The sequence below is a fragment of the Phoenix dactylifera genome, chromosome 1 (genome assembly GCF_051530095.1).
Source record: "Phoenix dactylifera cultivar Ajwa chromosome 1, Ajwa_hap1_PhDact_Kaust_v1.1, whole genome shotgun sequence".
Taxonomy (NCBI): Eukaryota; Viridiplantae; Streptophyta; class Magnoliopsida; order Arecales; family Arecaceae; genus Phoenix; species Phoenix dactylifera.
Window position 1 is genome coordinate 8,156,003 of NC_143190.1, and position 14,180 is coordinate 8,170,182.

The following is a 14,180-nucleotide window of genomic DNA, read 5'->3' on the forward strand; positions in this document are numbered from 1 at the left end:
AAACAATCTTAGGCCTCCAAGTACGTCGAGCTCCTCCTGCTTCTTCTGACTGCCAGAGTTGGTTCTCAAGCACGCCGCTAGATCTATCGTTATGAGCCTGAATTAAAAGAATGCTTTGGAATCCGCTTCATTTTCCCCTGGGCGGCTCTTGTCGGTACTCTCTCGGGGTCTCTCGCTATTTCCTCGTCCTCCCTCGCTACTGTGCATCATGACGTGTGAGATGGTGTAGAATTTTTTGACGGGTTGTCTACATCTCTATACCTGTGTGAAACAGCTAGAAAGAGAGAGACTCCTCTCCAAAGTTGAATAAATCTTTGATCTATCACTCTCTAAATCTTCGTTCTGTACGAATTAGAGAGCCTTTCGTATTAGAACACGTGAGCCAATGCAAGGAAGGTTGAGCCTTTCTTCTATTGCGTGCACGTTTTCTCCTTTATAATGTTGCTTTCATTATTCTTCTTTTATTTTCTTTTTCACTCCCCTCCTACTTACACTTTATTATTTTTTTATAACGACAACTCACACCATATACATAATGAATGCACCCATAAGAGCCAAAAAAAAAAAAAAAAAAATTCTGAGGTTACAAAACAAAGCACTTCGAATATCGCCATTCAACCACTGCATCAAGGCGAGCAATGGATGATCCTACGGTGGATTCGCCCTTCGGGCGAAAGATGCAATCCGAGTTCGTTTGAGATGGTCCCCGAAGAATCGAACTACAATCTTTGTTACGAAAAAGTTGATGAAGCCAAGGCTGGGACCATTTCTCGTTTTGTCCGTAGGAAGTTCGACCGTCCACGTAACTGATAGCATCAGGATGCACTTCCGTCATGCAGGAGCACCAATTTTGTACTTATCATGTACCAACCACCCCTCGCGTTGCTCATGGATGCCCGCACGATCGAAGATGGACGGTCGAGATCTGACCACGTACAGTCCTATGGTCTGCGCGCACGTAGCGAACGAACTTGTTCCTGCGGCACAGGGCGATGGTACACGATTAGCTTATGTGCCCCGGCTCCCCCATACTAAACGCGGGGATCCGGTCACCGCACGGTAAGAGATAGCCGTCGAAACCGAAACATTAACAATGGCGATAACGTTATAAATTATAACATAACGGTTTCAAATATCATATGTTACTAATCTGTTATGGCAATGCCATTAAAAAAAAACAAGAAGAAAAGATCATATCACTTCTCACATATACTGCAGATCCGCTTTATTGAGACATAATAATAATGAATGAATTTTTAGATTTCTGATTAATATTTGTATATTGCATGTGATATAGTACGAATCATTATCATTTATACGTGTTTGCTTATAGTACAATATTTTCTTAAGAATTTGAAATTGATACCAAGTTTTTCTTGATAAAAGGTTCGTACTATCTAGAATTTTTTTTATTTAGTTAACAATGATTTATAAATTAGTAATATTACTCCAATCGTCGTTGATCATTACTACTAATCTATTTTTATTTAATATTTATATTTATAATTTATATTGGACCTGAAACTTTAAGCTAAAAATCAACCCACCTCTAAGTGTGTCCATCTTTGATGGTAACTTCTTTGTGTTTCCAAAATAGTAGAAAAAGAAAAACCTCTATTTCTCTCCTTGTCGTGCACCGACAATTAAAAAGGCATACATTAGTCTCGAAAGAAGAAAGAGGGAGGATGGATAGAAGAGAAGAGAATTTATTTTCTTAGAGTTTTATCTTTATGTCAGCAGTCTCTCATGATATGCTTCTTGAAGTTTTTTTCTATTCTTCCATTTATCTTTCTTGTATTTTCTCTAAGCTATACTTTCCTAGTGAATTCTTTTAAAAGGCCATATATTCTATTTATTATAATAGATTTCTCGCTCCCACGGTGGACATGACCAGATTTGGGAGAACCATGTTAAATCTTGTATGTTGTGCTATTTTTATCTTCTATATTTTTATTAATTTATTCAATTCCTTCTCCGATTTTGATATAAATTACACTACTATAATTTAACTCACAATGTTACAAGTAAGGTTGTTACGTAAAAAGTCAGCATCTTAAAAAGGCTTTGAAAAAGTGATGCAGACTCACCTCATAATCTAATAATCTGGCAACATAAAATGGGAAATGTTTTAAGAACAGCTTTATTCGATCGGTCCCAGAACTTCTAATTAGATCTTATCTTAATAAAACATCCGGAATTCTCAACTCTGCAAGCCAACACAGTGTTGATTTTTCAAGCCGGACATCAAGAGAGAGAAAAAATAACCTAAGGTGGTCATGGTGACCAAGGTGGTAGTAATGAGGTTGCTAGTGGTGTGGTAGCTATGATGGTGGAGGAGGCATCGACATAATTTAGTGGTTGTGGTAATGATGGTGGTAGTGGTGGTCTGGCAAAGATCGTGGTGGCAATGACTATAGCCCTGTTTGGCACGGCTTTTGGATGGTTGTAAAATTCTTTCTAGCCCTCTAAAAATATTTTTGAATAATATAGTGGTGTTTGATAAAAAATCAAAAAAGCTATTTTAGCTTTGCTAGAAAGTTAAAAAGATCTAATTGAAAAAAGCTCTATTTTGGAGCTTCTTTTCAAAAGTGATTTCTGACCAATATCGAAAAGCTATTTTAGTTTTAATAAAATTTTTCTGATGACCAAAATATCTACCAACAAATCTCATGATTGCATCTTATTATATCATATCATATTATAATATATTATTATATTATAATATATTATATTATATTATTATAATAGTATAATATATTATATTACTGTAGTAATTCATAATTATAATATAATATATTCTTATATTTCGTTATAAGCATAATATAACATATTATTATAATCGTAATTTTATATTATTATTAAAATAATAATAGTAATATAATGATGATATATGATGTTATTATAATAATATTATAAAATATGATTAAAAATATAAAAAAATAATATATTAAATCCAAAGGGTATGTTAGTTTTTTGTCTTGAAGAGAATCTTTACTGTTGATGTCACTTCAGTTGTTTACAGTGGTCATCTAGAGAACTATCGCTTCAGCTTTTTAATGTGGACATCTAAAAAATTTTACCATAGATATCACATTAGTTCTTTCACTATGGGTAACCTTATCATAAGAATTCTTAGATTTTTCATAAAGTTTTCTGAAACCATTTTCAATATCCCAAGAGGTTTTCTCCCAGTCTTTCTCTTCTGATTGATTTGATTGAATTTTTTTAATAATACAAATAATAGTAATAATCGCAATTTCAAGTAAGATTGTAATTTCAAGTAAAATGCAAAGAGTATTTTTTTAACCATATGACTACTATAATAACCCATGAATGATCATTATAACAGTTTATAACCGTTCCGATAGGATTGGAATGTTCTTCTTGCGCCCTTGGCGAAAGGAGGAAATTAAGGGGGGAGGAAATTGCAATTTAAGTAAAATGCAAAGAGTATTGTTTTAGCCTTATGACTACAATAGTACCCATAAATGATCATTATAACAGTTTACAACAGTTCAGAGGAAATTAAGGAGGGAGGAAATTGTAAGTTCAAGTAAAATACAAAAAGTACTTTTTTTAGCTGTATGATTATTAAAATTGTAATGTCCGGGCCCACTACCAACTGGGCCCAATATTTTAAGGCCCAGTTACGGGGGGAGTGGGGTCCGATTTCACTGTAGGGGCAGTACTGAGAGGGGGCAACCGTGAAAGGGTTGCCACCTCCTGCTGAGAAGGGAAGTGACAGGGCCATAGCTGGCCGGCAGAGGGAGAGCCACCGCGCGCCCTTGAGATAAGGGGGGCAGCTGGGAGCTCCCGGACCAGAGAACAGGGGAAGATGGGACCTCACTGAGGGACCCTCACCCATGCAAAACTGGGGGCCGCCACCTCACCCCTTGCTGGCAGCCGATTCCGGCGGGCCTGAGACAAGGGAGGCAGCTGGAAGCCCCCGGAGCAAGGGGGGAGAGAGGATGGGACCTCTCAGAAGGGAGTCTCATCCCTTAAACAAAAGTATTTAAGCCCCAGTACTATACCCTCTATTCCCTGACCCCTTAGAACACAAAAACCAGAGAGCCGAAACCCTGGAGCTAGAGGCGGAAGAAGCCCTGAAGCTCTAGGAGAGGAAGGAGGGACTACCAAGGGGGGGTATTGCCCGACTGCAACCGACCAAAACCAGGTATGAACCCCTGTTAATAAAATATCAAAGAGTGGAGAAACCCCTCTATGGGGTGTTCTCCCCTCTGTTTCAACAATGAAACCGAGGGGAGGAAACCGGCACCGAGGAGGGAGAAAGGCCGCGGGCCGGGTCGGACCCACAGGCCGCGGCCCAAGCCTGGGCCCGACGGTCACCCGGGCCGAGCCCGGTTGCAGATGAGCAGGGCACCGCAGCTTCGGCTGCGGCTACCCTAGGGCTCGGGGGGCAGCCCCGGGCCGCCAGTCAGGCCAAGCCGGCAACCGGCGTGGCCACAAGGCCACCAGCCCCGGCCGGAACACTGCCTCCTCTCCGGCAAGAGGTGGTGGTGCCGGAGGGAAGGACGAAAGAAAAGAAAAGGAAGAAGGGAAGAAGAAAGAAAATAAAATAAAATATATATGAATGAACTCACCGGACCTTGAGGCTTCATCCCCTCCGGCCATGCTTCGCCGTGGACGGAGTGGGTGGAGGCTCTCGGGTATAGCCCGGATCCCGACCCATCTCCGAGCCCTTCCCCTCTCCGGCATCACTTCGGAGAGAGGAAGGACCGGCCTTCCTTTCCGCCGGTGCACCGGGGGGAAACCCCGCCTCGGTCGGTGGATCGGGGGGAGCCTCGACTCCCCGGCCACCTGCAGAAGAAGAAGGGGAGGAGACAGTGGGTGCTGGTGGGGGGGACGAAGGGCCGGAAGCTAGGGTTCGGCGAAAACAAAGAAGAAAGAAAGAAAGACAGAGAGAGAAGGAGAGGGAAAGGTCGGAAGGAGGAATAGGCCGTGGATTCGGCCGGAGGAAAAGGAGGAGGCTGAGAAATCGGCCGGAACCCCCAGGACTTTCGGTGAGAATGAAGGAGAGAAGAGGGAGAAAGAGAGCCGGAGGAGAGAGGGAGGCAAGGGAGACGAAGAGGCGGAAGCCTCTGGAAGGGGGAGAAAAACCCTGATAACGGGTTCACGGGTCGGATCCGAATCCGAACCCGCAACCCGTTAAGCCCAAAAGAAAAAAAAAATATGGATAGCGGGTTGCGGGTCGAATCCGGATTAAAACCCGCAACCGTTGGGCCTAAAAGCCCAATTGGGTTAAGTAAGCCCAATTAAACCGAGCCCAATCTGTTTGGGCGAACCCAAACAACGAATTGGGTGAAAACTGGACCCAATTGAAACCAATTTAAGCCTGCTCCGAACCCAATTAAGGTTGTGGACCTGAGCAGACCCAATTGAATATAAATCAGGCCCAATTCAAGCCCAATTCAACTAATTGAGGCCAATTGACCTCGGGCTGATCCTGGTTCAGGCCCAAATGGGCCACATTGAGCAAATTAAACTTGGGATTAAGCTTATTGACCAATTAGAAGGCCAATTAACCCATATGAACCCAATCAAGGCTCCAATATGGACGCATTAGACTTGGGCTAAATTTAGGATAGGATCCAAACAAATAAAAAGGAAATAACATGCTTGTTATGATATGATTTTAGGTGACTCAGGATCTATCACCAGGACGTGAGAAACCTGGAAAAAAGCGAATCACAGTAAGTAACTTGTTTTAATCTTGTTGTGGATCATGTATGTAAGTAACATGTCCTAACCTTCTATGAATCACGCATGTAATTAACCTGTCACAATTTTATTGTGAATTATGTATCTTGAGTTATGAATTATGCATCATGTATATAAGTGGTATGTTTTAGCCATAGAATGCATGATTATGCATGTATTGAGCGTATGCAGATTTTATTATGCATGCAAGATGAATTGGGTTACATTGCTATATAATTGTGATATCCATATGAAATAAGATAATGAATTGCATTTAGTTATGTGCACTGCTTGCAAGGGGTACTTATGGGTTTATATTGCTACGGGCTGAATGCAACTGAGCCGGCCTTGCCAGTGGCCGATAATGACTGAGCCAGCCCCGCCAGTGGCCGACTAATAACTGAGCAGACCCTGCCAGTGACCGATAATGAATTCACCGTAGCATCCATAAGGTACTTCCTACAAGAAGTATTGTTTATGGACTCTTAAGAGCTACTGAGCGAATGCAACTGAGCCGGCCTTGTCAGTGGCTGAGAATGACTGAGCCAGCCCCGCCAGTGGCCGCCTAATAACTGAACGGGCCCCGCCAGTGGCCGATAATGACTTCGCAGTAGCATCTGAGAGTATGACCACGGCATGCCGGCGACACGATTTTCTTTACATATATATGCATGTGCATGATTCCTTGATAATGTAGGATACTGATTTATTTACTCAGCATGGATATTTTATCATAGCATACATGTCAGCTTCTCAAACCCTGATAAGCATGGTTAGCATTTTTAGTTGATTCGACAAGATTATGCAGGATTACTTACTGAGCCGTGTAGCTAATGCCTGTTCATTTACGTTTTTTTTCAGATCACCACCAGTGACAGCTTCTAGAAGCATTTTTCTTTTGCAACAGGGCTTCTTTATTTTTGGGATGATATGAATATACTTTTGTGTATATAAACTATGTAGAAGCTCTGTACCTTATATATACCCTCTGTTGTAATGCACATATTTTGATATATGCAAGTTTGACCGCTTTTGACTACCCTGTTACCTATGTATGAGGCTGCGTGCTATTGTGGATGGTAGTCGGCAATAGCACGGCCATGTCACGGATCCGGATCCGGGGCGTGACATCTCGTGGTATCAGAGCTCTAGGTTTAACAAGATCATAACTATAAACATCTGGGTTAATGGGTAGTTAGAATATTATGGCTTATCAAGATATGTTGATCTTACTTTAAACTTTGGCTGCAGTAACCACTGTAAGATATGGATGACGATAGGAGGGTACCGTCAGCATCCCCACATCCTGGCTACCTCTCAGACTCTCCGGATATGCCACGCGTTGCGGCAGGCAACGCAGATGTAGCTGGGGTATACCAGTTGATGGCGTAGTTACTCCAGCAGCAACAGCAGATGCAACTGGCTGCCATACAACCAGCTAACTCCTATTATGAGAGGTTCCGACGGTTGAACCCACCAGTATTTGACGGCAGATCGGACCCGATTGTAGCTGAGACATAGATTCGGGAAATGGAGAAGATGTTCCAAGCACTCCAGTTCCCTGAAGAAACAAAGGTCCGATTAGCCATTCCCCAGCTGATAGGAAGCGCCGAATTTTGGTGGACAACCATGGAACCAGCATACCCTGCCAGCAGGATAACTTGGAGGGATTTCACGAGGCTGTTCTATGCAGAGTATTTCCCGAACTCGGTGAGCCAGATGAAACAAGATGAATTTTTGACACTGACGCAGTCCGAGCAGATGTCCATCCTACAGTATGCCAGCAAATTCAACGAACTGGGCCGGTTCTGCCCCCAGTTCATGGACAATGAAAGGAGTAAGGCAAGCCGGTTTGAGCGGGGGCTGAGGTACAGGATCAGATCCCGGATATCTTCTCACCTATTCACCTGCTACAGAGACGTGCTGGACCGGGTCTTGAAGGTTGAGGCCGACTTGATGAGGCCTGACATAGAAAGAAATGATCTGATGAAGGTCAGGCCAGCAGGAGGACAGAGCAGTAGGCCCAGAGGCATCAAGGGGTCTATGATTAAGAAAAGACAGAACCGAGATTGCCCTAGCTGCGGCAAGCATCATAGTGGGCCCTGTCTGAGGAAAATTGGGGCCTGTTTTACCTGCGGGCAGATCGGACATATAGCACGTGACTGCCCAAGGAGAGCCCCCAGACCTCCTGCACCCGAGGGCCAGAGGCCAAGGAACAACCCCCGAGTATTCGCGCTGACTCGCCAGGACGCCAGTGCGAGCGACCAAGTGGTGACAGGTACACTGCCAGTTAATTTGATTGATGCCTCTATTCTGTTTGATTCTGGTTCTACACATTCCTTTGTGTCGGTTAGTTTTTCCAAGCAGTTGCATTGCACATCTGAGAAAATAGAACCATTGCATGTTGCCACACCCCTCAAAGAAACAATAATAGTCGACACTAAATACAAGAACTGCATAATTCAGTTGGGAGGAAAGGAGTTAGAGGCAAATCTTCTACAGCTTGACATGCATGATTTCGACATTATTTTGGGAATGGACTGGATGTCCCAGTACCACGCCCATATTGACTGTTACCATAGAAAGTGGTATTCCGGATGCCAGGGGAACCAGAGTTCTTCTTTCTGAATGACGATACACCCCCTCAATGTAATTCAACACTGCATTTCATTTCTGCCTTGCGAGCCGCCAAAGCACTAAAAAAGGGGTGTACGGCTTATCTGGCATGTGCGGTGGATACCCAAAAGGAGATCAAACTAGAAGATATTCCGGTAGTCAGGGAATATCCGGATGTTTTTCCTGAGGAATTACCGGGACTACCCCCTGATCGCGAGGTCGAATTCACTATTGACCTCACACCAGGAGCAAAACCTATTTCCAAGGCTCCTTATCGAATGGCCCCTGCTGAGCTCAGAGAATTAAGGACGCAATTACAAGAACTTTTGGATAAAAAGTTTATTCAACCCAGTGTGTCTCCATGGGGAGCCCCAGTACTATTTGTAAAAAAGAAGGATGGGAGCATGCGACTGTGCATCGATTACCGGGAACTGAACAAGATAACTATAAAGAACAAATATCCTCTGCCCCGGATCGATGATCTGTTTGACCAGCTGCAAGGTGCCCAAGTCTTCTCCAAGATAGATTTGCGGTCCAGTTACCATCAGTTAAAAATCAAGCCTGATGACGTGCCAAAGACTGCATTTCGAACCAGGTATGGGCATTATGAATTTCTGGTTATGCCATTTGGACTAACCAATGCTCCAGCTGCTTTTATGGACTTAATGAACAGAGTCTTCAAGCAGAATTTAGATCAGTTCGTGATAGTCTTCATTGATGATATACTGATTTATTCAAGGAGCAGGGAAGAGCATGAAATTCATTTGAGAATGGTACTGCAGACCCTTCAGAAGAAAAAGTTATATGCCAAGCTGAGCAAATGCGAGTTCTGGTTGAGCAGCGTGGCATTCCTAAGGCACGTGATCTCCGAGAATGGAGTGTCGGTGGATCCCAAGAAGATCGAAGCAGTGGTAGATTGGCCTCGTCCCACCAACGTCAAGGAAATTAGAAGTTTTTTGGGACTAGCCGGGTATTACCGACGGTTTGTGGAAGGATTCTCCAAGATAGCCACTCCCTTGACCCGATTGACCAAAAAACGGGCCAAGTTTATTTGGGATGGCAGTTGTGAAAAAAGCTTTCAGGAGTTAAAACAGATGTTAGTATCTGCTCCAATTTTAACTCTGCCATCCACAAATGGAGAATTTACTATTTATAGTGATGCTTGCAAAACTGGGCTAGGTTGTGTATTAATGCAAAATGGCAAGGTAATAGCTTATGCCTCCAGACAGCTGAAACCCTATGAGCAGAATTATCCGACCCACGACCTGGAGTTGGCTGCAGTGGTTTTTGCCCTGAAGATATGGAGACACTACCTATATAGGGAACATTGTGAGGTATACACTGATCATAAGAGCCTAAAATATATATTTACCCAAAAAGAATTGAATATGCGGCAAAGAAGATGGTTGGAACTTCTGAAGGACTATGATTTGAGTATTAAATACCACCCGGGCAAAGCTAACGTGGTGGCCGATGCTCTGAGTAGAAAGTCAGCGGTGACTTTAGCTGCACTACTCACCGCCCAGCCGCAGATTCAAAAGGATCTTGACAGGCTACAAGTTGAAGTAGTTGCACAAACTACAAGGAGTCTGTTGGCCACTCTGAGGATACAACCAACACTGATCGACAGAATAAAGATCGCCCAGCAGTCTGATGTACGCACAGGTCAACTCAAGGATGAAGTAGAGAAAGGGTTACGATCCGAACTCCAGATTCACCCAGATGGTATCCTGAGGTTCGGTCATCGATTATATGTTCCGGCTGATGCTGAATTGAAAAAGGAGATCCTACGAGAAGCCCACCAATCTCGTTTCTCCATCCACCCCGGCAGTACCAAGATGTACAGAGACCTCCGAGAGCATTACTGGTGGAAAGGTATGAAATGAGAAATAGCTGAATATGTTGCTAGATGCATGACCTGTCAGCTGATAAAAGCAGAACACCAGAGGCCGGCAAGATTACTAGAGCCACTAGAAATTCCAGAATGGAAATGGGAGCATATAACTATGGACTTTGTTATAGGACTCCCAAGAATAGTAAAAAGAAATGATGCAATGTGGGTGATTGTTGACCGCCTCACAAAGTCAGCTCACTTCCTACCTTTTAGGGTTGGAACCTCATTGGACAAGCTGGCCCAAATATATATTAATGAAATTGTGCGCCTACATGGAGTGCCAGTGAGCATTGTATCTGATCGCGACCCCCGATTCATATCCAGATTCTGGAGAAGCTTTTAGAGGGCTATGGGTACTGAATTGAGGCTTAGTACAGCATATCACCCCCAGACCGACGGTCAGTCAGAACGAACAATCCAAACTCTAGAAGACATGTTGAGAGCATGTACCATGGACCTAGGTGGAGGCTGGGACGACCACATACCTCTGGTAGAGTTTGCCTACAACAACAGTTACCATTCCAGCATCCAAATGGCACCGTATGAAGCTCTATATGGACGAAAATGTCGATCTCCTCTACATTGGGATGATGTTGGAGAGCGAAAATTACTGGGTCCTGAATTGGTTCAGAATACTAGGGATAAAGTACTTCTGATAATGCAGAGATTACAGGTCGCTCAGGATAGATAGAAACGATGGGCTGACAAGGGCAGGAGGGAATTGGAATTTTTGGAGGGGAACTTTGTCTTCCTAAAAATTTCTCCGTCGAGGGGTGTTACTCGATTTGGGCGGCATGGTAAGCTGAGTCCCCGCTACATCGGCCCATTCGAGGTTCTTGCCAAAGTAGGCAGGGTCGCCTACAAGCTGGCCTTACCTCCGGAGCTATCAGGCGTACATGACGTCTTTCACGTCTCTCTCCTACGCAGGTACATCCCAGATCCCAGCCATGTAATACAATATGAACCCCTGCAGATAAATGAAGATATGACCTATGAGGAAGTCCCTCTGCGCATCGTCGATAAGAAGGAGCAGATTCTTTGGAGGCGCACCATACATTACGTCAAAATCCAGTGGACCAATCACACTGAACGGGAAGCCACTTGGGAACTTGATGAGGAGATGCGTCAAAGTCACCCCCAACTCTTCGAAAATTGAGGTATGTTTAATTTCGAGAGCGAAATTTATTTTAAGGGGGGAGGATGTAATGTCCAGGCCCACTACCAACTGGGCCCAATATTTTAAGGCCCAGTTACGGGGGGAGTGGGGCCCGATTTCACTGTAGGGGCAGTACTGAGAGGGGGCAACCGTGAAAGGGTTGCCACCTCCTGCTGAGAAGGGAAGTGACAGGGCCATAGCTGGCCGGCAGAGGGAGAGCCACCGCGCGCCCTTGAGATAAGGGGGGCAGCTGGGAGCTCCCGGACCAAAGAACAGGGAAAGATGGGACCTCTCTAAGGGATCCTCACCCATGCAAAACTGGGGGCCGCCACCTCACCCCTTGCTGGCAGCCGATTCCGGCGGGCCTGAGACAAAGGGGGGCAGCTGGAAGCCCCCGGAGCAAGGGGGAAGAGAGGATGGGACCTCTCAGAAGGGGGTCTCATCCCTTAAACAAAAGTATTTAAGCCCCAGTACTATACCCTCTATTCCCTGACCCCTTAGAACACAAAAACCAGAGAGCCGAAACCCTGGAGCTAGAGGCGGAAGAAGCCCTGAAGCTCTAGGAGAGGAAGGAGGGACTACCAAGGGGTGGTATTGCCCGACTGCAACCGACCAAAACCAGGTATGAACCCCTATTAATAAAATATTAAAGAGTGGAGAAACCCCTCTGTGGGGTGTTCTCCCCTCTGTTTCAACAATGAAACCGAGGGGAGGAAACCGGCACCGAGGAGGGAGAAAGGCCACAGGCGGGCCGGGCCGGACCCACAGGCCGCGGGCCGGCCTGAGAACTGCCGCGGCCCAGGCCCGAGCCCGACGGTCACCCGGGCCGAGCCCGGTTACAGATGAGCAGGGCACCGCAGCTTCGGCTGCGGCTACCCTAGGGCTCGGGGGGCAGCCCCGGGCCGCCAGTCAGGCCAAGCCGGCAACCGGCGTGGCCACAAGGTCACCAGCCCCGGCCGGACCACTGCCTCCTCTCCGGCAAGAGGTGGTGGTGCCGGAGGGAAGGACCAAAGAAAAGAAAAGGAAGAAGGGAAGAAGAAAGAAAATAAAATAAAATATATATGAATGAACTCACCGGACCTTGAGGCTTCATCCCCTCCGGCCATGCTTCGCCGTGGACGGAGTGGGTGGAGGCTCTCGGGTATAGCCCGGATCCCGACCCATCTCCGAGCCCTTCCCCTCTCCGACATCACTTCGGAGAGAGGAAGGACCGACCTTCCTTTCCGCCGGTGCACCGGGGGGAAACCCCGCCTCGGTCGGTGGATCGGGGGGAGCCTCGACTCCCCGGCCGCCTGCGGAAGAAGAAGGGGAGGAGACAGTGGGTGCCGGTGGGGGGGACGAAGGGCCGGAAGCTAGGGTTCGGCGAAAACAAAGAAGAAAGACAGAGAGAGAAGGAGAGGGAAAGGTCGGAAGGAGGAATAGGCCGTGGATTCGGCCGGAGGAAAAGGAGGAGGCTGAGAAATCGGCCGGAACCCCCAGGACTTCCGGTGAGAACGAAGGAGAGAAGAGGGAGAAAGAGAGCCGGAGGAGAGAGGGAGGCAAGGGAGACGAAGAGGCGGAAGCCTCTGGAAGGGGGAGAAAAACCCTGATAACGGGTTCACGGGTCGGATCCGAATCCGAACCCGCAACCCGTTAAGCCCAAAAGAAAAAAAAAATATGGATAGCGGGTTGCGGGTCGAATCCGGATTCAAACCCGCAACCGTTAGGCCTAAAAGCCCAATTGGGTTAAGTAAGCCCAATTAAACCGAGCCCAATCTGTTTGGGCGAACCCAAACAACGAATTGGGTGAAAACTGAACCCAATTGAAACCAATTTAAGCCTGCTCCGAACCCAATTAAGGTTGTGGACCTAAGCAGACCCAATTGAATATAAATCAGGCCCAATTCAACTAATTGAGGCCAATTGACCTCGGGCTGATCCTGGTTCAAGCCCAAATGGGCCACATTGAGCAAATTAAACTTGGGATTAAGCTTATTGACCAATTAGAAGGCCAATTAACCCATATGAACCCAATCAAGGCTCCAATATGGACGCATTAGACTTGGGCTAAATTTAGGATAGGATCCAAACAAATAAAAAGGAAATAACATGCTTGTTATGATATGATTTTAGGTGACTCAGGATCTATCACCAGGACGTGAGAAACCTGGAAAAAAGCGAATCACGGTAAGTAACTTGTTTTAATCTTGTTGTGGATCATGTATGTAAGTAACATGTCCTAACCTTCTATGAATCACGCATGTAATTAACCTGTCACAATTTTATTGTGAATTATGTATCTTGAGTTATGAATTATGCATCATGTATATAAGTGGTATGTTTTAGCCATAGAATGCATGATTATGCATGTATTGAGCGTATGCAGATTTTATTATGCATGCAAGATGAATTGGGTTACATTGCTATATAATTGTGATATCCATATGAAATAAGATAATGAATTGCATTTAGTTATGTGCACTGCTTGCAAGGGGTACTTATGGGTTTATATTGCTACGGGCTGAATGCAACTGAGCCGGCCTTGCCAGTGGCCGATAATGACTGAGCCAGCCCCGCCAGTGGCCGACTAATAACTGAGCAGGCCCTGCCAGTGACCGATAATGAATTCACCGTAGCATCCATAAGGTACTACCTACAAGAAATATTGTTTACGGACTCTTAAGAGCTACTGAGCGAATGCAACTGAGCCGGCCTTGCCAGTGGCCGAGAATGACTGAGCCAGTCCCGCCTAAGAACTGAGCGGGCCCCGCCAGTGGCCGATAATGACTTCGTAGTAGCATCTGAGAGTATGACCAC

General features: G+C 45.6%; 1 protein-coding gene across 1 annotated transcript; it reads left to right on the forward strand.

The window, feature by feature from the left end:
• Positions 1–7,248: 7,248 nt before the first annotated feature.
• Positions 7,249–8,346, forward strand: LOC149768482 (uncharacterized). The gene has a single exon (XM_089924243.1). It carries the CDS (start codon positions 7,249–7,251, stop codon positions 8,344–8,346), a length of 1,098 nt encoding a protein of 365 aa, XP_089780369.1.
• Positions 8,347–14,180: the final 5,834 nt, after the last annotated feature.

Excerpts from the sequence above, each read along its gene's own strand:
- LOC149768482 (XM_089924243.1), top strand. The coding sequence starts at position 7,249 with ATGGAGAAGATGTTCCAAGCACTCCAGTTCCCTGAAGAAACAAAGGTC.